The 26,325-nt window shown below is 35.5% G+C and overlaps 1 protein-coding gene across 1 annotated transcript in view; it reads right to left on the bottom strand.

Moving 5' to 3' along the window:
- Positions 1-1,792: 1,792 nt before the first annotated feature.
- The window catches only part of LOC128208295 (mediator of RNA polymerase II transcription subunit 6-like), a 26,015-nt gene continuing 1,482 nt past the window's right edge, over positions 1,793-26,325 (bottom strand). The window contains exons 2-9 of the mRNA XM_052911837.1: positions 25,509-25,619; positions 25,154-25,202; positions 24,599-24,690; positions 22,755-22,837; positions 22,479-22,518; positions 21,764-21,832; positions 3,226-3,375; positions 1,793-2,460 (exon numbers count right to left, since the gene is read on the bottom strand). Coding sequence (XP_052767797.1) covers positions 2,339-2,460; positions 3,226-3,375; positions 21,764-21,832; positions 22,479-22,518; positions 22,755-22,837; positions 24,599-24,690; positions 25,154-25,202; positions 25,509-25,619 — 716 coding nt within the window. The 3' untranslated portion in view covers positions 1,793-2,338. The remainder of the gene's footprint in view (positions 2,461-3,225; positions 3,376-21,763; positions 21,833-22,478; positions 22,519-22,754; positions 22,838-24,598; positions 24,691-25,153; positions 25,203-25,508; positions 25,620-26,325) is intronic.

Here is a 26,325-nt window from a genome sequence, read left to right as displayed (position 1 = left end):
ATTCCCTTAAACTATTTATTGAGATGTACCGGTATAATAGAAGAAATCGCATTAATGAGCTTTGAATGTATAAGACATTTGAAGGGTGAACACTAAGAGAAAAAGCCAAAGGTTGGATTCGTTTAAAAAGAGCGCATTTCCCTCTCATAACTACTTTTTACTAAGAGTTTCATGACAATTGTATGGAGCAAGAGTGTACAGGTTGGGGACGGACAAACAATAATACATTGTATCTTTGAGTTCCATAGAAACAATATTTTGGGTTATATCTTGGTAGAAATTTGGACTGTGTCCTTGTTTGACGACAAGTTCAAGAGTTGGGCCGTAGTCACTTGGAGAAGTGATAGAAAAGATTAATGAAATAATATTATGTTAGTGCAGGAGAGAATTCAAGCTTAACTTAGCGAATATGACAATTGATATCCACAGTTGTATTCACTGTGGAAGCCTCAAATTTAAGTTTCAGTAATAAAAAAGGCAATAACTATTGTCCTACCGACCTTTCTGCCCATTCACCATCATACTATAGTGTTATACTATTGCAAATTTGAAAGTAAAGTTTTTGCTTAATTTGGGCGTTTCTAAATTTTGAAAATTAGCACAGATGGTAATGTCTTTACTACAATCACTTGTATGTTACATTAAATACAAGCTTCTAAATATACTAGCTGTAATGTTTACATTACTTCTTGCTACTTTTATCTTTCCTAGGTCCGTAGAGATAAAATAATCATTATTCATGAAGTATGAACACTCCTACTGAAGATATTGGTTAACACTTGGATGACCCAACTACTATATAACAGACCTAAAGAAACAATTGAAAGCCCACAACGTTTTTTTATCAGATGACTTTTGCAAATTAGCTAGGGGGCAGTATTTAATATTGATCTTATCCTAATCCTAAGACATGTGCCTTACTGATTCCATTCAGACTATTGGTCAGCTAATATACTTGCCTATCAAACTACTTAATTTCTAATCTAAAATTTAAGTTCAATCTTAGTTGTTTATTGAATATGGCCACTGGGAACTTAAAATTGTTTTCCTCTTTTTGGGGCTGTATTTTGTTTAGGAACTTTTAAGTGTTTGTTGATTGAAATATGTACATAATTCGAAGATTTTGTGAAAAAATATAACTCTTATTTAAATTGTGTGTGTCTCAGTCTTGAGTAAGGGAAATAGATAGCAAATTTACGTGTTTTATCGATTATTGTTCCAAGTGGATGATGGCAGGCATTGTTAGAATTATACAAGAAAAGGAAGCATTACTCTTGCATTACTAGTCCTACTGCTTCACATAATGGAAGGTTTTCAGCATACCAATTTCTTTGTGCAATTTCAAACATGTATAATTACAAGGTTCTTAGATTAAAGTGAATATTATATATCAGCATTAGCCCCAATAACATAAATTGCTGTTTTAATATTTTCCAATGGTATTTAGAAAGGGTTCGCTGTTAATCATCAATTGTAATGATGGTAGCAAAGAGGAGAAACCCAGATATATTAAGAAAAACATGGGATTCACATAGCGTTAATCATCAATAGTTAAAGCCCAGAAAGATAAATATTCTGGTTTTCCAAAGCTAATCCTCTGGTACAAACAAAAATAAACTGTTTTAATATACACACGTTAATTCAGAAATTCTCCTTTTATTTGTACCGGCATGGGAAAACCCAGTTACGTGAATTCTGGGCTATATCTATTGTAATAATGGTATCAAAGGGGGGAAACCCAGACATATTAAGAAAAACATGGGATTCATGTTGTGAAAAACCCAAGAATGGCTAAAAAATAACATTTGTGCTTTATTTTCTAAGACCCATTCTTTACAACTAACACTTCATTGTTACAGTACATATTATTTTTTGACAAATAATAAATTGGTAACCCAGTACCGTACTATGATCAGACTGTAATAGGAAACTACCAGGGCACACCCGTCCTGGAAATATTTAGTTGGGTTACCACTTCAATTTGAACAACTGGTTAAATATATTAAAACAATATGATATTTTAAGTTGAAAGAAAAAACAGATATCTGGGCTTTGCAATAGTTCCTACTTTCTTTTTCAACAGTCATAAAAAGGGTTCTTGTAAAGCTTGTGATTATTTATACTATGTATATGAAAATTCATAATATAATATGCATTAGCACATTTCAGTGTTTACTGAAGTTATCTTGTCTTTGATCTTTTACTGTCTCTTTAATAATATCTCTACACATCTGTCAATTTAGTACATGTTCAGTACAAACTCCTGATTGCTCAAGTCAATTGCAGTAGCCTCCCTTTGCCTATGACATTGGAATATTTTATCACTCTGCCCTCATCTTCACCGAGCCAGCCTCGGTTTCTTGTCTGGTGGCGGTTTGATGGCGCTGTCCACTGGTTTATCTGTGGATAACTTCTCCTGTTTCACCTCCACCTTGGCTTCTGTCTTCACTGTCTCATCTCCTGTAAAATAAATACTGGTCATTAAGAAACATAATATCAATGAGTATGCAAAATAACAGTATTAATTTAATTTGTTTCTTAATATTTCCACAACTTGCAAATTACATCTGCTTTATTGTTGCACTGTTGGGTCATGCATTAGGTGGAATGCCACTAATGTTTCACACATAAATATAATAATAATGGATTCCTGTACCATTTTATTATAAAGGGCCACTCCTAACATTCTCTAGATCTTATGTCATGGCTAAAAATAATTTTGACATAATCAAAACAGGTGTCAGCAATTCTGTTTTGATGATTTGTAAAACTTTTAAGTACAAACAAGGTCATCTTAAATATAGGTCAATAATGACACACCTCTTCCTTAATAATAAAAAAACAACAAATTTGGGAAGTTTGCCAGATTTTATTGGGCCTAAAAAATTGTTTGTTTAGGGTACATGTACATGTAAAAAAGACTGGGTAAGAGATGTTCACTTTCTTATTTGAATTTGATTTTCTTAAGATATTTATTTAAATACCTTGGGTCCTTTAGATACGTGCATTAATCTTGCATGCATGTTAGGGTTGAAATTCTTGAAGATAACAATGCTGTAGTTTTGTTGTCATCAGCATTATTGCATTGAATTTGAGGGGGAAAAAAGGTTGGATTTTAGCCATTTCCAGTTACTCCTGATAATCCCCCAAACACATTTTTATACCTAACAACTAAAACTCCAACCTTTATACTTAACACAAGCATATGACAAACTCCATGTTTACCGGTATTGACAACCCTTGCCTCAGGCTGGGTTGGAGCCACAAATTTCGGTGGGAATTTCTTTGCGAGTTCCCCTAGCAACAGGTCAACACGTTGTCGCTGAAACATGGAGCCTGGCTCCTTCTCCCGTTTCTTCTTGCCCTCACTTTTCTCTGAAATAAGTATTACTTAACAGTTATAACAAGGTTGCTATCTTACTGAAAATATGTTTCAAATGCATGTTTCTACTGCAAAGACAGCGTTTAGCTGGTATCAATTGCACTCAAATTTGATAGAAAACTCAAATTAATTGAATGAGATAAAGAATCATGATACAACTTCTTATCATTGCTTAAATCATATATATTATTTTGTTTTATAGCTTGCTGTACATAAAGCAATGTTTAAGTTCCTAATAACAAAATGTGTATCCATCTTTTTGCAATTGGCTGTTGCCCTTAAAGTGAAACCGCAATAACAACGTCCTCATGCCGCCAAGGATTGGCTGTATTTTTCCAATCACTGACATGCATATTTGAGGCCTAGTTAGTTGTATTATTCAGATTTACAAAGTCTATGGACAAAGGTTACCTACCAAACATTGTTAGTATCTCTGAGAAAAACATTAGTCCTTACTAAGTTATAATACAAACTTCGAATTTCAATTTAAAAACATACCGTAATGTACCTGGTAGTTCAATTATTTAAATGATCATAACAAATGTTTAGTGTGAGCAAATGGCTGATAATGAAATTATGGACAAAAACCATATATCTGGACTGAGGCACAGATGGATGAGAGTGACACCACAAAAAAATTGCCAGGCCCTAATTAATAGTTTTGACAATTATACATTTCAAAACAATTTCAAGAGTAATTGTGTGAGATCAAATAATTATTATAAGTGAAACTAGAGCTATCACTGAAGGTGATTAATACCCCCGAACGCCGCCCTGATATGAAATTGCAGTCAACTATTTGGAAAGCCAACCTATAAATGACAACTATATTTTATTCACTAACGTCAACTATTTGGAAAGCCAACCTATAAATGACAACTATATTTTATGGACTTACGTCATTGTAAATTGCTAAAATAGTGTAATGATTCATGTACACTGAACTTCTTCTCATTGTGCTCTACCATTGTATAAAGTTTTATTACATTCCATCCGGTAGTTTTCAAGTTATGCTCCGGACAAGAAAAAAGTAACAAAGGGCAAAAACTGTAATTGGCTGAAATAGAATTGCGGTTCCTGTACACTGCACTTCCTCTCATTATGATCTATCACTGTATGAAGTTTTATTAAGTTCCATCCAATAATTTTCAAGTTATGCTCCAGACAAGAAAATGTAACCAAAGGGCATTAACTCTGTAATTAGCTGAAATAGAATTGCAGTTCCTGTACACTGCACTTTCTCTCCTTATGATCTTTCACTGTATGAAGCTTTATTAAATTCCATCCAATAGTTTTCAAGTTATGCTAGGGACTAGAAAAAAGAAATGAAGGCCATAACTTTGTCATTAGCTAAAATAGAGTTATGGTTCTTGTGCACTGCACTTCCTCTCATTGTGCTTTACCACTTTCAGAAATAAGAGAAATCTTATTTAAAAAGAAACTGATACCACTCCATTTATGACGGTATATTATTTGTTTTCTAGGCTCACGTTGTAAAATGTATAACCTTTGACATCAATATTATCATGTTCATGAAGTTTGCATTCATATCATAGTTATATCAAATTCTTTGTGATCAATTCATCTTTTCAAACCAGAAACATTTAGAAAATCAATCCATGGGAGGGGGGGGGGGGGCATTCTGCATCATTCTCAATGGCTATGGCATGATAGTGAATGACTTTCCAGCTCTTTTATGATTTCTCCTTTGTTCCATTTCCTTGAGTACTTTTGCTTGCATTGGCTCTGGCCCCTGATAGATACTGGCATATGTTGCTGTTGAAATGCAGGTTGTGCAGAAATGTTATCTGACTCAGCTTCCTGTTTTGAATTTGGTGTTGGTAGCACCTGCAGCAACCTGCACTAGAAGATGCCACAATTTGACAGACAAGTTAACTATGGCTGAGATATTGACTAGGAACTTCCTGGGTACCAATATGGAAAAGACGTTCCCCCTCCCTAACATTCCTCTGCCCTGACATTATGTTGAGCCTATCGGGAAAAGAATGCACCAGGATGGCCACTGGGTAGACACACATCACTTGGTCCTTACCATGTGTAGACTGGATGGGTGCTTGTAGTCAGGCCGAAGTTGCTTTATGTTTTTCAGTTATGTACCTTGAGATACCAATATGCTGGTTATAAATGTTCCCACCTGGGCCGGGCCATAGAAGGAGACAAATATGACATGCTTGCGAATGGTTGGCCTGTCGTTTGATAATGGGGTGATAATTTGATGAGTCTACGGACCCCCACTCTTTAAAAATGTTTGTTTTCCAGTGACAAAACCCAATATGGTGTTTCAGGAATCCCACACTTTATACTTTGTATCTATGCTTTTATACTCCAGTAGGTGTAACCTTTGATCAACCAACTCAAGATACACATTATTTACAGGAGTGTCCAAGCGCACATGCTGTATTGTACAGTTTATAACCTTTAATTTGCTTTTAATGTTTATAAAGAGGCTCAGTTTCATTGTCATAATAATAACAATAATAACAATTGCGTTTTTTGTCATGTTTAATATAGGAAACACATCAATTCTTTTTTCACAAATGCTGCATAAAACTTACTGATTAGGTTTACTTCAACAAATATTCCATAATTCGATGATGAGAACCCATGCAATTGTCAACTGAAGGCCTAAAATAAAATACATTTGGTTCAGATTACCTGACCCTAGCTACGAAATAGGCGCCGACTCTACCGTTTTTATGGTCAGTTTTTTTTAAGTGCTATTCAATATGTAGTTTAAAACTTTGAATGCTTTATACAGAAGATTAACACCATTCTCCATTAATGAAAATAACATTATTATATGGAGCCCAATAAAAAAAGCCTACCTACCCTACCTATTTTTGAAAAGGATGTAAACCATTTTTTTTAGGTCTTATTAACATTCTTCAATGTTTCAACAAAAAAACAAGATAACATCATGGAAAAATTATAGTCAGCTTGATAAGCTTCATGATACTACTTTGGTGTGCAACTTTTATATCGCTCTTTAAGTTAATTTTAACTATTTTAGTCTAATTTGGTGCATTTTGGTCAGTTATGTTCTTCTTTTTCTCTCTCTGATATTGACATAAACAAGTTCAATAGCTTGTGAAAGCTCTAATTATAAGACATATTTAAATATACAAATAATCTGACGGGGAAAATATTTCTGCTTAAAAATAAGAATGACACCATGTTTTGAAGCAATCCCCTTATTTTGCATAAGAAAGACACAGGTTTATCGCACTGGAAGCTTACCGATATATATACAAATTTATCATGTCCTAGTTGTATGACTTCAGAAATTCCTTACCAAAAAACACAATTAGCCGTAAACATGTTTACAACTTACAATAAATAACAAAGGTCATTGAATGTACTAAAGTTTTATACAATGTCAGCTCAAACCATTTAAGGGTATATTGCTTTAAAATATATAAAACTATATCTTTAAATACTAGTAATAAAACCACATTTACTTAATTTATTTACCTTTTAATATTTTCATTGTTTTAATTAATTTTGTTTGAAGAACTTCGCCATTGCAACTACCGTAGGATATATGTAATTTTCATTATACTTCACCATTGCACCTACAGTAGGGTATATGTTATATTTCATTATCATTTTATCATTAGAAATTGGTCTTAAAGTAAGCTCCATAGTTTGTCACTAAGAGCCTGTACTAGCTCATTATTATGAATCCTTGTAAATCCCAGGTTTACATATAAAATCATCATAGTCAAACTATTCTGTTATTTAAATTTTAATAACATTTAATAGATATGAACTGTGTATAAAAACATGACTGAAAAACACTCACTGTTTCAATAAAATATATAATATACTATTAAAAAAACAACAATTTTGTAAGATAAAATACTGCTCTACATTTCAGGCAGTTCAATATATTGTCATGACCGCATTATTGGACTGTAAATATTTGGAGTGTACTTCCATAAAGGGGGGTTTTCATTTCTCATACAGGGCATAAACTAGGCCAGATAATTATGGGTATCCGCACTCATGTTTGTTATAACATTATGGTTATATTAGATAAACCTTGTGCCTGTAAACAAAGAATCACCTAAGTTTGATTTAAATTGGATATTAATAAATACAAGTAAATACTGTGACCAATTTGTAAAAAAGAAATTTCCATCATTTCAAAATACAACATCTAACAGAAATAAACATGTTTACAGAACATTTACTACGTCAATGTACCAATGTTCGTCAATGACTCAATGTATAAAGTTAAGAACCACAAATGATTGTTCTCCTGCACCAGGCGCCGTCTAAGGAAGATGACAAATGCCAGAAATGGGCCAGACAGATTTTGACCATTATAATTATGCTCTCAGTACATAACAGCTGCATACTTGTACAACACGGTTTGATATCAGTGAACGTTTATGAGATACCATATTCAATCTCATTCTTACGGAATGCCGTTAGGGCTGCCGTTAGGCCAATTGCCTATGAATGTGTTGATCTGAAACATGATACTCGATACAACGATAATGAAAATGCGAAATCACGAAACTAGGATGGTGAAAACGCGACAGTACGATGATGAAAACGCGACAGTACGATAACGAAAACGCAATAACACGACAGTACGATGATGATAATGCGATAAACTCCATCATACTTTCGCGTTTTCACCATCGTTATATCGTGAGTTCACGTTTTCATCATCGTACTATTGTACTGTCACATTTTCATCATCATACTATTGCGTTTTCATCATCGTACTATCGCTTTATCACCATCTTACTATTGCGTTTTCATCATCGTACTGTCGTGTTTTCATCATTGTACTATCGCGTTTTCACCATCGTACTATCACGTTTTCATCATCGTACTGTTGTGTTTTCATCATCGTACTATGGCGTTTTCATCATCGTACTGTTGTGTTTTCATCATCGTACAATCGCGTTTTCACCATCGTACTATCGTGTTTTCATCATCGTACTTTCAGGTTTTCACCATCGTACTATCTCGTTTTCATCATCGTACTGTCGTGTTTTCATCATTGTACTATGGCATTTTCATCATCGTACTGTCTTGTTTTCATCATCGTACTAGCGCCTTCTGGTGATAGTAAGATGATGAAAACACGACAGTACGATGATGAAAACACAATAGTACGATGATGAAAACGCCACAGTAGGATGGTGAAAACACGATAGTTTATCGCATTATCATCATCGTACTGTCGTATAATCGAGTTTTTGTTATTGTACTGTCGCATTTTCATCATCGTACTGTCTAGTTTTCACTATCGAGTATTGCGTTTCAGATCAACACATTCATAGGCGATGGCCCTAACGGCATTCCGTACATTCTTGGATACACAACCCGGTATTTTCAAACTTATAATTACACAATAAACATTTGAACTTCCCAATCCAATTAAATTAGCAAATAACTTAACTATGTTTCTGCTCTTCTTGCAATCTGTATTTTGAGATGATTTCCTGAAATGCCATTTCTGCAGTATATTATATTATAGCAGTAATTCATGTATTCCAAACAACCTGCAAAACTGACTGATTTTGACACATGTTTTATTTTGCCATATTATAACTAACATCTAGGACCAATATACATGTATTTATTCATACAGGTATTTTCAAATTATTTGCAAAAAAACAAATATAAGTAATTCACTTGAAATATTGGAACAGGGCTGGTGTTCATAATACACCAGTCAATTGTAACCACGGCCCCCCAGGTCCAGGAATAGCGGGGACTTTGACTTTCAGTCCAGCCAAGCCCAGGCAAAGTCCCCGCCCTGTGGGGACAAACTGCTCGTGAAACCCCCGCCAAATGCCCACGCACCCAAGGGACTCTATGTAAGGCCGATTCCATGCTATATTTGGCGTGAAGACAAAACCGCCGCATTCACCCGGCACTGCGGGGCCACCTCAAAGGTAAAATAAAATTGAAAGAAATGTATGATTTTATGTTGTTATAAAAATGTATGCTTCATAAGTTCATAAAGAGAGTGTAAATAAAGCCTTTCTGAAATGATCAATTTGAATTGTTGTATCCTTAAGATTATGACCCTCGAGATAATGATGATCGCTGTAATATGAATACTGGCCCAGTTCTCTATTGGCCTGTATTCACCATCATATAGCAATTTTCCTCTTGGCTACTGTCAACTAATTGGTAACGAATGATTAGGAAAATGATTTGAAGTGAAAACAATTAATTTTCAATCAATCCTAAATCAGCAAAGATCACACTTCTTTCTTTTTACTTCAGTTTACAATGGAAAGCAAGGGACTTGATATAATGTTCTCCTTGCATCTTGTTATACGGTTCTTCTCATCTTTACTTTATATATAATTGAAGTAAATGAACTTTGAAACAGACTTCATGGACTTGCATGATAAGGCATTTTAATTTGATTTTCAGATCTCATACCCTACTATTCCTGCATACCGGACGTGTGTTTCCGGTCATGTGACCAGTGCTGGAAAAACCCATCTTACACCCCCCATGTAAGATGAGTCATGCGCAACAATGCGCCACTTCTTATTTCTTTAATTGCATGGTTTATGAAAATAATAGTATGCTATTTCAATGAAGAGCAATCAAATATATATCTATGCAAGACTTTTAATTAAAATTGAAAATAAATAATCGTAAAAAAACGTAATTTTTAGTTATTAAAATTACAGCGCTTTATGATGTCAGTAAACAACGTCGCACGCGCTTTTTGGTGAAATGTACAAAAGTTCGTTTTCTACATCATTTTTTCCACAAATATTTTTAGACATGCAAGAAAAAATATCAATCATGTGTTTCCAGCCGGATCGAAAAATCCGACCCTCGGGCACGCTGCGTTGCCGGTAACTCAGCAAGCCCCGTTACCGGCTTACGCGCTTGCCCTCGGGTCGGATTTTTCTATCCGTACCGGAAACACATGATAGATACTTATAATACCTATTGCTAGGATGGATTATTAGTTCCGCTTGGGTGGATTGTTAGTTTGATAGGCAATCCCTGGAGTTTAACATGTATACCTGCCGCCATGACTAGCAGTGTTTTAGCTCTATTTGAGATATCCAAAAATATATTACCTGAACAGTTTTAATTGTTTCACTAGAAACAGCCAGCACAAGAATGAACAAGTATCATCAAGTTATAACCTTATTTTCTTGTACAATTTATATTTCAAAGGTACCAGTACATGTGATACATTTATAACAGCATTTAATAACAAATTAAACTAGCATTAGCCTTGTGCATCAGTCAATTGTAACCACGCCCCCCCCCCCCCCAGTCCGGCGAATAGCGGGTACTTTGACTTCGGTCCAGTCAACCCCGGCTAAAATCCCCGCCCTGCAGCGACGAACAGATGGTAAAATCACCGCCAAATGCCCCCGCACCCCAGGGACCCTAGGTTAGGCCCATTCCCCGCTTTATTTAAAGCGAAGACAAAACCACCGCATTCACCCAGCATTGCGGGGCCACCTGAAAAGTAAAAACACGGCCCATTTCCCCCGCGATCCCCAGTATACCCCCGGACCTGGGGGGCCGTGGTTACATTTGACTGGTGCATTACAATGTCCCACTCTCGAAAAATAAAAGATTCTATTAGATAAGTTATGCAGCGCTCCACAATTTTAGGAAAAATAGATCGGCCAAATCTTATTACACTATATTTCTTTGACACTTTAAACAAATCCTTTCAACCCTGTATGAAGACAAGCTGTCAAAGGAATGTGAACAATGCTCCAAAAAGCCTCCTTGGAGGATAACCATTTGTGTTTAGGTGTAAATCACATATTTGCATGACAACCTTCCCATGCTGTTTTGAACATGACATGAAGATGAAGTCCTTGCAAGATGGATTAAAATGTCAATATGTATCAGTAGAACTTTCAAATATTTAAATTCAGATAATACTTGATCATTTCACCTGAAAATAAATTGAAACTTTTTGATAAATTTATTAGACCTGTTTTTTTATACTGTTTTGGGATTTACAAAACGAAAGCCAATTGGAAGATTCATAAAATAATTATGTATATGAGTTCAAGCATGCTCGCATGATGATGAATTTGACTCTGACTGACCAGGGTTTAAGCATTAAATTGATTGGACAGACAGACAGTCTGATAACTATATGCGGCCATTCACAGGCATTAAAACAACTGTACTAGTCTATATCTTGACATTGATTTGAGATTGTTAAGTGTTTCAATTACAATTTGATTTTTTATGTTCTTCAAAACAGCTTGACAATCACTAACTACTTATGCAGAATAGTCCAATGTCAACACATAAACAATCAATTTACGTCAGAGAGTTCAGAAGTTTAGTTTCACACAAACAACAACAATACCATGAAGTTCTTTAGTTTAGTACATACTCACAGCGGCCTAGTGGTCATTTTTTGAAAACATTAGAAAACCTAGTCATTTTTTAAAACTGTTTCTATGTCGTATTAAAGATGAAAGTAATACAGTTCCATCTATATTCATGGGTCATCAGTGATACAATATTTCTACTTGACAATCAGACGGTTTATTAAGTGTGTACAATTGTGAAAAATAACAACAAAAATGTTGACAATATTCAGCAATCAAAACGCATGAATGCTCCCACCATTATACGGATTGTACACAGGAGGCTGTTTCAAGTGGTATTTCATTTAAGATCCTTAAGATCCATTACAGCAAAAGATTTTGAATATATGACAAAAATGCAACTTCACATCACTATGTTTGTTTATAGAACAAAAAGTAACTTGGGAAAATGCAATTTCTATACACTAAACTCACTTCTAGGAAGGAGTTTTATAAAAATAACTCAGTATACTATCAAAGATTAAAAATACCACAATCTACATTACCATTGGTCTGTATTGCATGTGTGTTTACCTACTGATGATGGTATTCAATTCAATTACTACAACAAACGTCTACCATTATTGCAACACTTATCTATTTCAGTGGCGGATCTACTGGGGGGTCACAGAGGGCCCATACCCCCCCCCCCAGCTGGCCGGCAAGTTATGTTATTAGGGCACATCTTTATTGATTTAACCTTACAAATAAATTGATTTGTCACAATTTAAAGATTATTTCAGAAAATATGCAATTGAACCTGATTCTCATGTCCCGTTATTTATGGTATGCCAATTTCAAAGTATAATATAGTTTACGACACGAAAAAGTCTCATGAAATTGACATCGGGGCCCGAACATTCAATAATGATAAATCGGAACCCAATTTTACACAGACAGCTGATCAAAAGTAAACAAATTTGGCTGCAGTTTACTGTTTTCAAAATATATCCTATAGCAGAAATATACGCTGTTTTAAACTGTTAACATATGCACATTTTATGTTCGTCATTGCTTTCAATAATATTATTGTGTGTCAACAAGATGTGTGTGCATGACAGTGAATTTAACAAGTTTAAATTTAAAATGTTGCCGCCTTGAAACTTTCCAATTCGGCTTTTATTAACGTCAGAATCATGCTAGAGCCTTTGTAAATTAATACAGAATAATTTATTTTAAATCCTTTTTGGAATCAGTTTACCTAAATGACAATGACATTAGAAGTACAATTTCGTTAAGTGCAATCAATATACTTATGTTACTGTAGGTTTATACCATATTTATTCTATGTCATAAATGTGTGTCTCAGGTGGCGGAGTGGTCAACAACTTTGCTTTCAAATCCATCGACCCTGTTTCGATTGCCCAAACCTATATGGGTTTTTTTTGAAAGGTTTATCTTATATCAGTTAATGCTATCTTTTTAATTCAATTGTTTTGCCAAACATTATTGACAGCGACGACAAATGTGAAGTTCGTGTCATTTTATGATTAAAACTAGAAGCGCCGCAATGTGACGAACCCAGGTTTTTGTTATGGGCAATCAGAAATTAAAGCCAATTAATTTGTTGTATGAGCAAGTTCAATCTGCAGCTTCATATAAGCTATATTCACACTAAGATTCATCACTATCCATCAATTGTTGGGCAGAAAAACATTTTTCTATTTTTAGGAACAGTGACCTTGACCCCACCTCCCAAGCTAGCTCTTCACATACGCTACCTTCGCTCTAAGTTTCATCAATATCTATCAGTGCTAACTAAAGTTATTGGGCAGAAACCATTTTTCTATTTTTAGTAACAGCGACCTTGACCCCACCCCCTTCAAAAGAAATTCCAAGCTTGCTCTTCACATAAGCTACTAGTCCCTACACACAAAATTTCGTCAATATCTATCAATCCTAACTAAAGTTATTGGGCAGAAACCATTTTTCTATTTTTAGTCACAGTGACCTTGACCTTAGCTCCAACCCCCTCAAAAGCAATCCCAAGCTATCTCTGTACATAAGCTACCTACACACCAAGTTTTATCAATATCTATCAATGCTAACTAAAGTTATTGGGCATACACCATTTTTAAATTTTTAGTAACAGTGACCTTGACCTTAGCCCCACCCCTCCTCAAAAGCAATCCCAAGCTAGCTCTTTACATAAGCTACCCACACACCAAGTTTAATCAATATCTATCAATGCTATCAAGAGTTATTTGGCAAAAAGCATTTTTCTATTTCAAGTAACAGTGACATTGACCGTAGCCCCTCCCCACTCAAAAGCAATCCCAAGCTAGCTCTTCACATGCTACCTACACACCAAGTTTCATCAATATCTGTCAATCCTAACTTAAGTTATTGGGCGGAAACCATTTTTCTATTTTTAGTAATAGTGACCTTGACCTTAGCCCCTCCCCACTCAAAAGCAATTCCAAGCTAGCTCTTCACATAAGCTACCTACACACTAAGTTTCATCAATATCTATCATTGCTAACTTATGTTATTGGGCAGAAACCATTTTTCTATTTTTAGTAACAGGTGACCTTGACCTTAGCCCCCCCCCCCAAAAGCAATCCCAAGCTAGCTCTGTACATAAGCTACCTACACACCAAGTTTCATCAATATCGGTCAATGCTAACTAAAGTTATTGGGCAGAAACCATTTTTCTATTTTAAGTAACAGTGACCTTGACCATTTTTCTATTTTAAGTAAAAGTGACCTTGACCTAAGCCCCTCCCCACTCAAAAGCAATCCCAAGCTAGCTCTTCACATAAGCAACTTACACACCAAGTTTCATCAATATCGGTCAATGCTAACTAAAGTTATTGGGCAGAAACCATTTTTCTATTTTTAGAAACAGTGACCTTGACCTTAGCCCCACCCCCCTCAAAAGCAATCCCAAGCTAGCTCTTCCCATAAGCTACCTACACACCAAGTTTCATCAATATCTATCAATGCTAACTCAAGTTATTGAACAGAAACCAATGTTTGACGCCCGCCCGCCTGCCCGCCCGCCCTCCCGCCTGCCCAACGACAACCTCATTCTAATAATTCGTTGAAAACCTGGTTAATAATTCATTCAAAATAGTTTTTTATGTTTATAATTAGTTGGGCCCCCCATTTAGAAAGTCCTGGATCTGCCACACTGTATTTTTAGAAACAGTGAACATGACCCTAGGGGACCCAAACACAATCCCATGAAAGGTCTTCATAAACACTTCCTATATACCAATTTTGGTCACAATATGTCGACCTTAGGGTCAAGGTAATTCAGTACCAACCTTTTTTCTATTTATAGTAACAGTGACCTTGACCTTGATCCTAGGAGCCCAAACGCAATCCCATAAAAATGTCTCCATAAACTCTTTCCATTTATCAAGTTTGGTCACTAATTGTCAAACCTAACTTAAATTATTTGATACCATAGGTGATTTTGACGCTGCCCTCCCACCGGCCTACCGGAACAAAGACATATGTCATACTAATAACAAGTTTTCCCAATTAAAAAATGTACCTGTCAAAAGAAAAAGAAAAAATATGGACAATCAGAAAACCTTTTTTCAGCTTACAGTCACACTGACCTTGACCTTTGACCCACTGACCTCAAAATCAATAGGGTTCATCTGCTGGTCATGACCAATAAGCCTACCTAGTATGAGGTCCCTGGGTCAAAGCGTTCTCAAGTTATTGATCGGAAACCGTTTTTCATGTTAAGGTCACACTGACCTTGACCTTTGACCCACTGACCTCAAAATCAATAGGGTTCATCTGCTGGTCATGACCAATAAGCCTACCTAGTATGAGGTCCCTGGGTCAAAGCGTTCTCAAGTTATTGATCGGAAACCGTTTTTCATGTTAAGGTCACACTGACCTTGACCTTTGACCCACTGACCTCAAAATCAATAGGGTTCATCTGCTGGTCATGACCAATACACCTACTAAGTATGAGGTTCCTGGGTCAAAGCGTTCTCAAGTTATTGATCGGAAACCGTTTTTCATGTAAAGGTCACACTGACCTTGACCTTTGACCCACTGACCTCAAAATCAATAGGGTTCATCTGCTGGTGATGACCAATACACATACCAAGTATGAGGTCCCTCGGTCAAAGCGTTCTCAAGTTATTGATCGGAAACCATTTGGTATTCCGACCGACCGACAGACAGACCGACCGACCGACCGACCGACCGACCGACCGACATGTGCAAAACAATATACCCCACTTTTTTCAAAAGGGGGCATAAAAAAAAAGTCAAACAAGGGCCATAATTTGTCATTAGGAATAAAATGGAGGTACCGATATGAATGCTTTAAGTGTAAGATGGTTGTCAATAATTGCTTGAAGTATTAAGTCAATTGAATGAAGGGTATAGAAGTAATTTATAAAAATCTCAACTTCAAGTTTTGCCCTAAAACTTTATTCTGCCCTTAAACTTTAACCAAAGTTCCTAAGTCAATCAGGGGCCATAATTTGTATTAAGGATAATACAGAGTTATGTAACCTCATTGTGTGATGCTCATGAACAACAGTTTGAAGTATTAAGTGACTTGAATGAAGAGTATTGGTGATATAAGTAAAAATGCCAATCTGCCTTAAAATTATAACCTGACGCTGGTGCAGGGGTGAGTAGTAAAACCTCCTTATTTTCAAATAGTCGAGCTAAAAATAGCAGTTTTCTGATGCTGTACAATAGTAGTTGTCAGAAGCCAAACTCTTAAGAATAGATTACACTCCTGTGCAAGTTCGTCAGTGTATGATAGAGGTGATGGAGACACATGTATTTGGGGTCTGCATTAGACAGCTATAGTAGCAGAATGGATACGACCTGGCTACCTATGTTTTGACCCGGGAAGACCCATATTCACACTGGTCCTAAATACCATGCTGTGACAAAATCTGACTGAGTTTCTTTACGATAGGATGAACACTGATGAACTTGAATAAAAAAAAAATAACACAAAATTTTGTCTTGATATGTGACCATGTTTTTGACCAATGAAGACCAATATATACAATGGTCTTAATTATCTTGCTGAGAAAAATATTCTGAAAAAGTTTCATAAAGATTTGATAAACATAGTTGCTTTTATGACACAAAAAAAACACACTTTGACACAAACTTCTTAATGAGTCCTTTATGACCGCCCAACCGGTTTTTGTCAATCTATAACCTGGAATTTTTCGATGACAAATCAGGCTTAAAAGCAGTTTAAACAACTGAAGTTTTACAAGGTTCATCTGCTGTATGCTAATAGTAACCAATGTGATACCTACAAAAGGCAATTGTATCCCTAAAGTCATGATTTATATAACTTCACTTGTTTTATGCAAATGATGACAAAGATAATTTTCAAAGGATTTTTTTATGATGAGAGCATTTTGAAAACATTTGTATTTGAGTGTTAGAAACATTATTACTTCAAAAACAATAGTTTTGTCTTGTTTCATATGATGATAAATGATCCTTTTTATGCATTCCTAATAAGGCAGTCATGGAAATTTTACAACATTCAGCAGCACTGAATAACTTCATCTTACTTTCAACTCAACTTCCTGGACTGTTTATTATATTGTTAAAACAATTATTTGAAATACTGTTTGTTTATGCTATAAAAGGCAATTTCAAGACACAAGTCTGCAAGATAAAAGCTTATTTATCAGGAATGCACTAAACAAATGTATGACTTTTTATTTGAAATTATTGCTATATGATGTATTCATCAAACATTAATCACGATATTGTTCTTGCATCTGATATGATGTTGATTCACATCATGTGCATTAATAATGAAAGCATATATGGTCATCATTTTCAACTAAATTGGTTTCAGGTTTTTCATTTTTTTACATGTACTGAATTAGTACAAAGCTTCATTAACATAATGATATTTGAGTAATCAAAGGCTATAAAGAATCCAGTTTCTCAAAGGCAGAAGGGGCCGGAAAATCTGTCTAGATAGCAGTCATTTAAAATATAACTTGCTACAATCTTTAAATTTACCAATATCTTATGTAACAAATAGGTCATAGCATGAATTACAGCATACCTTTCAATGCTAACAGCATGGGCTCATCCCATTGGTCAAAGTTCAATACATGAATGCTAAGGGTGTGCCAATAACAAGGGCTTATACAGCTGATAGTTGTCAATCCTGAAAAAGTTCCCTTGGGGTCAAGAAGCAGAGCCCCTGTAAGGAGACAATGAAATTGGTTTGGGGGCATTTCAGAGACCTTCTAAAATCTATCGCAGGAACACAACTTTGGCATTTCAGAGACCTTCTTAAATCTATGGAACGAACACAACTTTGGCATTTCAGAGGCCTTCTAAAATCTATTGCAGGAACATAACTTTGGCATTTCAGAGGCCTTCTAAAATCTATCGCAGGAACATAACTTTGGCATTTCAGAGACCTTCTTAAATCTATGGAACGAACACAACTTTGGCATTTCAGAGACCTTCTAAAATCTATCGCAGGAACACAACTTTGGCATTTCAGAGACCTTCTTAAATCTATGGCATTTCAGAGGCCTTCTAAAATCTATCGCAGGAACACAACTTTGTCATTTCAGAGACCTTCTAAAATCTATCGCAGGAACACAACTTTGGCATTTCAGAGACCTTTGAAAATCTATTGCAGGAACACAACTTTGGCATTTCAGAGGCCTTCTAAAATCTATCGCAGGAACATAACTTTGGCATTTCAGAGACCTTCTAAAATCTATCGCAGGAACACAACTTTGGCATTTCAGAGACCTTCTAAAATCTATTGCAGGAACACAACTTTGGCATTTCAGAGGCCTTCTAAAATCTATCGCAGGAACACAACTTTGGCATTTCAGAGGCCTTCTAAAATCTATCGCAGGAAAACAACTTTGGCATTTCAGAGACCTTCGAAAATCTATCGCAGGAACACAACTGTGGCATTTCAGAGGCCTTCTAAAATCTATCGCAGGAACACTTTTTGGCATTCCAAAGACATTCTAAGACACCTTTATCATGATAAGTTACTGCAAGATGGAGCTGATGTCAACTTGTCCCCGATGTCATTTTAAATCAGGTGGTTTGGCATTATTGAACTAGTAAATATGAGAACACTTTGCATAATGTGAGTGATATTTTTGCCAGGATTCATTTTTGAAAACCTAGAAAAACTAAACTTTAATGTTAAAGATAATGAAGAAACACTATAACAAGCATTGTTTAACTTTAAAGTGAATGATGTAGGTAACTGGCTTTATCATGTTTACTGTTCTGATTTCCTGGTATTCATTATCAACAGGGGTCATTCGCTGGAAGTGTTCAAACTGCCCACCAAGTCTGAGGTTCCTAGGCCCAAGTTTTCATCAATTATTGATCAGAACAAAATTTCAGCTCAAGGTCAATATGACCATGACCTTGAATTTGAATGACTGATCTCGAAATCAATAGGGTTCATCTTTTGGTCATGACTAACCTGCTTGCTAAGTTTAAGGACCAAGCATTCATCAGTTATTGATCTGAAACAGATTTTCAGCTCAAGGTCATAAAAGATTTATATATGTCATCCTTCGGGGGCATGAAAATAAATATCTGTTCATCAGAATATAAACAAATACAGGATAAGTTTTCTCAAACCAATCTGCATAGACATGAATTCCAGAATATTTTGTTCATATCATCAAAACCTATTATCATATCCAAATTCTCACCAATATATGGCAGTCTGTAATCCTTGAAGACTGAACTCACACTTTTGCTTTGAAACTCGCAAATGTGCTTTTGGACTAACACTTTTACTTTTAGTCTAACAAATATGTTTGGGAATCACATTGTTGCTTTCATACTCACACTATGTTTGGGACTCACACTTGCTTTGGGACCTACACTTCTGATTTGGGCCCACAATTCTGCTTTTTAACTCACACCTTTACTTTGAGACTAACACTTGCTTTGGGACCTACACTTCTGATTTGGGACCTATAATTCTGCTTTTGGACTCACACCTTTACTTTCAGACTAACACTTGCTTTGGGACTCACACTATTTCTTTGAGACTCATACTTGCTTTGGGACTCACACTTTTACTTTGAGACTCACACTTGCTTTGGGACTCAACTATTTCTTTGAGACTCATACTTGCTTTGGGACTCACACTTTTACTTTGAGGCTCACACTTGCTTTTGAACTCACACTTTTACCTTTACTTTGAAACTCACACTTGGTTTTGGACTAACACTTTTAATATGAGACTTACACTTGCTTTGGGACTCACACTTTTGCTTACAGACTCACACTTGCTTTTGAACTCGTATTATTACTTTGAGACTCACACTTGCTTTTGAACTCATACTATTACTTTGAGACTTACACTTGCTTTTGAACTCATTCTATTACATTGAAACTCAAACTTGCTTTTGGACTCATACTATTACTTTGAGACTCACACTTGCTTTTGAACTCACACTATTACTTTGAGACTCACACAATTACTTTGAGACTCACACTTGCTTTTGAACTCACACTATTACTTTGTGACTCACACTTGGTTTGGGACCTACACTTCTGATTTGGGCCCACAATTCTGCTTTTGGACTCACACTATTTCTTTGAGACTCACACTTGCTTTTGAACTCACACTATTACTTTGAGACTTACACTTGCTTTTGAACTCACACTATTACTTTGAGACTTACACTTGCTTTTGAACTCACACTATTACTTTGAGACTCACACTTGCTTTTGGACTCACACTATTACTTTGAGACTCACACTTGCTTTTGAACTCACACTATTTCTTTGAGACTCAAACTTGCTTTTGGACTCACATTTTTAATTTGAGACTCACACTTGCTTTGAGACTCATACTTTTGTTTTGAGACTCTCACATCAGGGTTCATTGTAAACCATTTTGAGAGCTGGACCAGTGGTCCAGTACCTTTGAAAACCTTCTAGACCTCACTGACCTTTACTGAACTACCGTATTATACTTAAAAACAAATTACACATCTTCTTAGCACAATGTAAACAAACCTTAAAAAAGATCTGTTGTCATAATACTTGGGATCCTAACATTTTGGCTTTGTAAAGTAGCGGTCATGTGCAAACTTCTCTGCATTTCTAGCATTGTTTTACTACAATATACGATAATTTTGTCAACATTAAGAAAGTGAGCATTTAGTTGAAGAAATAAACATGCTTATGGTGCTTTACAATAATTATTATGATAATGTTAATTTGGCAGACCTGTATGCCACCAACTGCCTCGATCTGATTACTAAAACAAATCAGTGGTTGGTACTAAATATAGTACATACGAATTTCTGATCAACTTTCAGAACAGTGTAATATTTTCACAGATATTTTGTGGTTTTGATGCATTTTAAGACATTATTTTAGGAAACTTTGACAGATTAAGAACACACCCAATCAGGTTAAATGTAGTCAGCCTCGGACATTCTGGACATAGATTGGACCATCTATCAACTAGTGCATGTTGTTTGGTTTCACACTGCTCTTAAAGTCGAACCCTGCTAATTTTCTGTTGCGACTCACACTTTGGCCTCATAATAATAGTGACTCACAGGTTTGCTTCAAGACTCTTTAGATTCAAACAAGAAATGCTGCAATGCGATGAAGTCAGGTTTTCAATGATTGTAAGAAGATCTTCAGTCTGTGTTGTGCTAAATGACATTCTACACTAAGGCTTCCTGAACAAGGTAAAGAGTGCCCAACTAAAGAAGGCAGAGTCTAGTATGCAGTCTTGATGAAAAACTGATAAGAGAATAAAGAGGGGCAAATGTTCTATTGGCTTCAAAAATGCATTGAAGCATACAATTATTGTAAAAACATGTTTCTGTTTTACTTACAGTTACAAGAATTATAGCTATTAGTTATAATAAATTAGCTGTAACAAAAGATATTCAGTTTCAGCTGTTTTCCTATATTTAGGAAAAGTGTCAACTGGACCAATGCAATTCCATGGTAGTTTAGTTATTAGTATGATATTAACTAAGTGTGCACACTATATGTCTACTGTAATACTTGCCAGCACTTTCTTGCTGATTGAAATCCCACCAGTAACCTTTTGATGGATGGTATCGGGAAAATGACTTGGCTGCAAAAAAATGACTGTTTTTGTTACAAGAAGACTGTGCATAAACAGAAGTACAGTAACAGGCTACATATTTATTTTTAAAATACAGATTAACAGAGGTTGTACAATGTACATATAAATATTTCAATGGCATGTCATAACACTCCTGAAGTCAGATTTTGAAATCACTCACTCAACCAGTTCACTGTTCAAGGTCTAGTTTAAGCCTTCTATAAGTGCCCCCCCCCCCCTCTTATTAGTGTTTAGTACACAACCTCTGTGTATTGATCTTAATCTAATTGCCTGGTGCCTTTTTATCATATCTCCAAACTGAGTATCCTGCTCTGCAATTTTGGAGGTTTTATTATAGAAATTGACCCTAAATGGCACTGAGCCAATAAACAAACACACAGGATATTGGCCCCTACTGTGACATCAGTGCAATTAGCAGGAGATTCACAGCAGGGGGTTGTCATGCCAAACCTTCCTTAAACTATGCCTTAAACAGTTGGAATTTCCAAAGTATATTTAGCTTGTTTGGTATCCTGTTTGGTTTCCCTTTTAAGAGAATAATTCTAGCTTGTTGCGAAATGTACTGAGCCTATTGGCACATAATCAACATTTTTAATGAAACCTAATATTGTTTGTACAACATAGTTAGACATACCTTCCTCAAATGCTGACTGTATGTTGAATATTGTGTTTGTCTGAAAGCAACAAAACCATTATACAAAAATAATGACAAAATTCATTTAAATAAGGTTTTATAAAAAAAAAATCATAAATCTTAAATGATATCTGATGAATATGTTAATCATCAAAAAAGTAATATATAGGAGAAGCAAGCCAAAATTTTTAAATTTGTTACATTTTTTGTGGTCTGCTTATAGTGCTCATGAAAACAAAAATGTACAGCAAAACATGTAATAGAAATTGAACATACCAGCCTTGAGTTGATGAATGTGTGAAGGTCTGGGGCCTGGTACACTACACCACCAATGATGTAGTAATCGGTTTGAGGGATCACTGCAAATAATAAAATAGTTTCAATATCACAAAGAATATGTTTTAGGTCATCAGTTAAATTCAAAATGCCAGCAGTTTTAAGTTTTTAATTAAAAAACTTGTTTTCTGCATGAGCTTGTTCATACTTTAACCAAATATAATATAATTTTTAATGTTAAAGGACCAAAACTTCATAGTTTATCAGGGGCCGCCACTAACTCAGGGATGTGATTGACCTGGCAGCTGGAGGGCTGAAACTATTTCAACCATGAGTTCTTGGGGTACTTTTGGGGTAAAAAAAAACTGGCTTTTCAGAAGCTCTTTTGAGGGTTCTTCTGACTTCAAATTTGAAGCAAACTGGAACATCAACACTAACAACCAAAAATGCTATAGTAACTTTTTAAATCAGTTAAAAAAAAAATATTATTATTATTTTTTTTTTTTTGGGGGGGGGCCCTGGGGCCATTAGATCCGCGGACAAATCACATCCCTGTCACTATGATTCCAAGCAATCTTGAAGGGATACTACCAATTAAAATCAAGAGTCTTCCTGAAGTCAAGATTCCCTTTGAAAAGTTGTCAATATGTCTTCTTTTAAATTTCATGTTTTAGTATAGCCTTTTATAGCACCTCCTGTGATAAATTATCCTCAAATGATTTATTTTTTTCAATTGCAATCTGAAATCTTCTTGAACTTTACATGTATCTTTAATTTCTATCAAACTTTATTTCAAAACATTACGGTATCCCATCGGGACACCTGACTTGGTGGCTTTTGGTGTCCCTCTATAAAAGGTGTTGTCTTCAAGCTCCTGGGACACTTTAAGTGTAGAGCGTTGTCAATTGTGAGATTGATCTGGTTACTATACCTTAACAAATAAAGTGTTGTTGTTTTTTTTATATCATTATCTGATGTACAACAGAAGGTAGCTGTGGAAATAAGTGCCTCAGTCATATTATAATTGTGCTGTGCACAATTCACTTTGCCATCTATTAAAGTTTTATCAAAGTTTAAATATATTGGTCCAAGCTCTTTTGAGTTATGCTGCAAGCAAACTTCGTTAAAAAAATATCAAAGTACAAGGGAAAATAATTTGCACAAAAGTGTCCAAGAGTTAAGATTTCTGCACTGTGCACACTTTCCAATTGACATCCATGAATGTGCAAAGTTTCATTTAATTTCTCCGGGCAGCTTCCAAGGTATACTTTAATCTTGATCAAGGCATTATACCTACAAACATTTTCACAAAGTTCCATCACGATTTGATAACAAATACATATAACCTATTAGGCCTTTGCCACTTCAACTACAGTAAAAATAATTGTCACCATAGAACAATAACTCAATAGCTTCATATAGAAAGAAACATATTTTTAGTTCTCCATTAAGGTGACATACGGTACATTATATAACTACTGTTTGGATCTACAGAAGCCATGTGCCCGACCAACATAACAATATTCAATGATGTTCAGCACTACATTCATTAAACTAAACTCTTCGGATTTTCCCATCTCTTTCCATTTCTTCCTCTTGTTTACTAACGAAACTCTGTCAGCAAGTTTTATCATGATTTGATTGATGTAATTTTGCTGACCAATCGGCACCACTGTCACTACAAAATTAATACCTTATGTATTGCCATTTTAGGCGACACAAAATTGAGGAGATTACAACAAAAATTGTATATTTTTGTATCACATGAACAGCGGTATGACCAACTTGATCATGAAAGTTCTGAACTGCTGACTTTATGGTAAATGAAGAGCTGGGATATTTACCCTGTGTTGGTGAGTGTCTGAACTGTTTGCGGATGATGTACAGTATTGGCTCCTGTACATGGACGACCACATACTCAACACCAGTCATCTGTCTGTAATAAACATGCAAAAATGTCAAGACAACATAAATGTTGTGTGTACTTACATTTTTCTTACACACAATTTAAGGTACAGACATGATAAAATGTTAGATATCACAAGCCATCTATTTGTACTTGTTAATAATTTTGCCTCCCCTTGTAATGCACTAGTCAAATGTGTAACCACTGGCCCCCCAGGTCGGGGGGGATAGCCGGGGAAAAGGGCCATGTTTTTACCTTTCAGGTGTGCCCACAGAGCCGGGTGAATGCGGTGGATTTGTCTCCGCGCACAATATAGCGGGGAATGGGCCTTACCTAGGGTCCCTGGGGTGCAGGGGTATTTGGCGGGGATTTTACCACCAGTTTTACCCTGGGTTAGCTGGACCGAAAGTCGAAGTCCCCGCTTCTCCCCGGACCTGGGGGGGCCGTGGTTACAATTGACTGGTGCATAAATATCAAAGTAAATCCTACATACTGAAGTTGATCATGGTTGAGCCTCTGCATCTTTATTATCTCATTGTTACCTGAAATGTTAAAACTTAAATTGAAATAAGCAAATTATTGTTCAAGAATATAATACAACATACAATCAAAATAATAAAAGCAAACACACATGTGGTCATTTTGAAAGACACTTCCAAGACTACCTGCAATGTTTGAAAAAAAACACCTAAAAATTCCAATTCTTGATTCAAAAATTAAAGGTCTCTCAGCAATGAAGATTCCTAAGAATATGACTTCCTGTGGAATTACTGTTTAAACATAAACATTTACACCTTTCTTTATTAGTTGTATTAATAATGTAGATACAAAATACTAGTCCAACTCACATTGTCGGTCGTAGAAAGGGTTACTTCTTTCACTGAAGTAATCCAGGATATTTCCTGGATTAAGAACTGGAATCCAAGCCGTGTCATGCCAGGTAAGGTTTAATGTGCTCTCTGAAAAAATATCATTCTGAGTCAGCATCTACTAAGCTGCAGATTTTGACATCTACATCAGTTGATATCAGATAAATACTTTTTTTATTTATACACTATACTGTTTAAGGCTGGTCCTGTAGATCTTATTTGTTGTTCAAGAAATACGTTGCTTATATTATTCATTTACTGCAACTTTAAATTCAGAAAAAGTATTTCCGATTTTTTTTTTCTGGCGAGGGGGGGTCGGGGGATGGAAACTTTTTCAAGAGGAAACAGCCTTTAAAAGAAAAATCACTACATACATTTTCATTTACAAACAACAGTAATTTGTAACATTTTGCTACGAAGGCGTTTTCAACATTATTTTTTTCGCTATTTCATCATATGGAGTACAGCCCCTTTAATGGCATTCTGATTCATTTGAGGTTTGATAATGATAAATCAAACCTCTGATTCAATTGCAAAACTAAAAATTCATGTAGGAAGATCACGTTCCTGATATCATCGTCAACCAATCATAGCGCTTGTTACATTAATTATAATTAACTCTTTAGCACTGACCATTTATGTGCTGTTGCTCCGCTAATTTATTATTTAATAATTTTGTATATAGTAACTGATATGAATATGAGTTTGTTTGTTTTTTTGAAAATATCATTTTTCAGCAATTAACGATTAACACACATTAATCTTAGCCATGATTTGCCAACTTCAAGAGAATCTA

The sequence above is a fragment of the Mya arenaria genome, chromosome 11 (genome assembly GCF_026914265.1).
Source record: "Mya arenaria isolate MELC-2E11 chromosome 11, ASM2691426v1".
Taxonomy (NCBI): domain Eukaryota; kingdom Metazoa; phylum Mollusca; class Bivalvia; order Myida; family Myidae; genus Mya; species Mya arenaria.
Note: the sequence above shows the minus strand (reverse complement) of the source record. Positions and strands in the feature narration are given on the sequence as shown.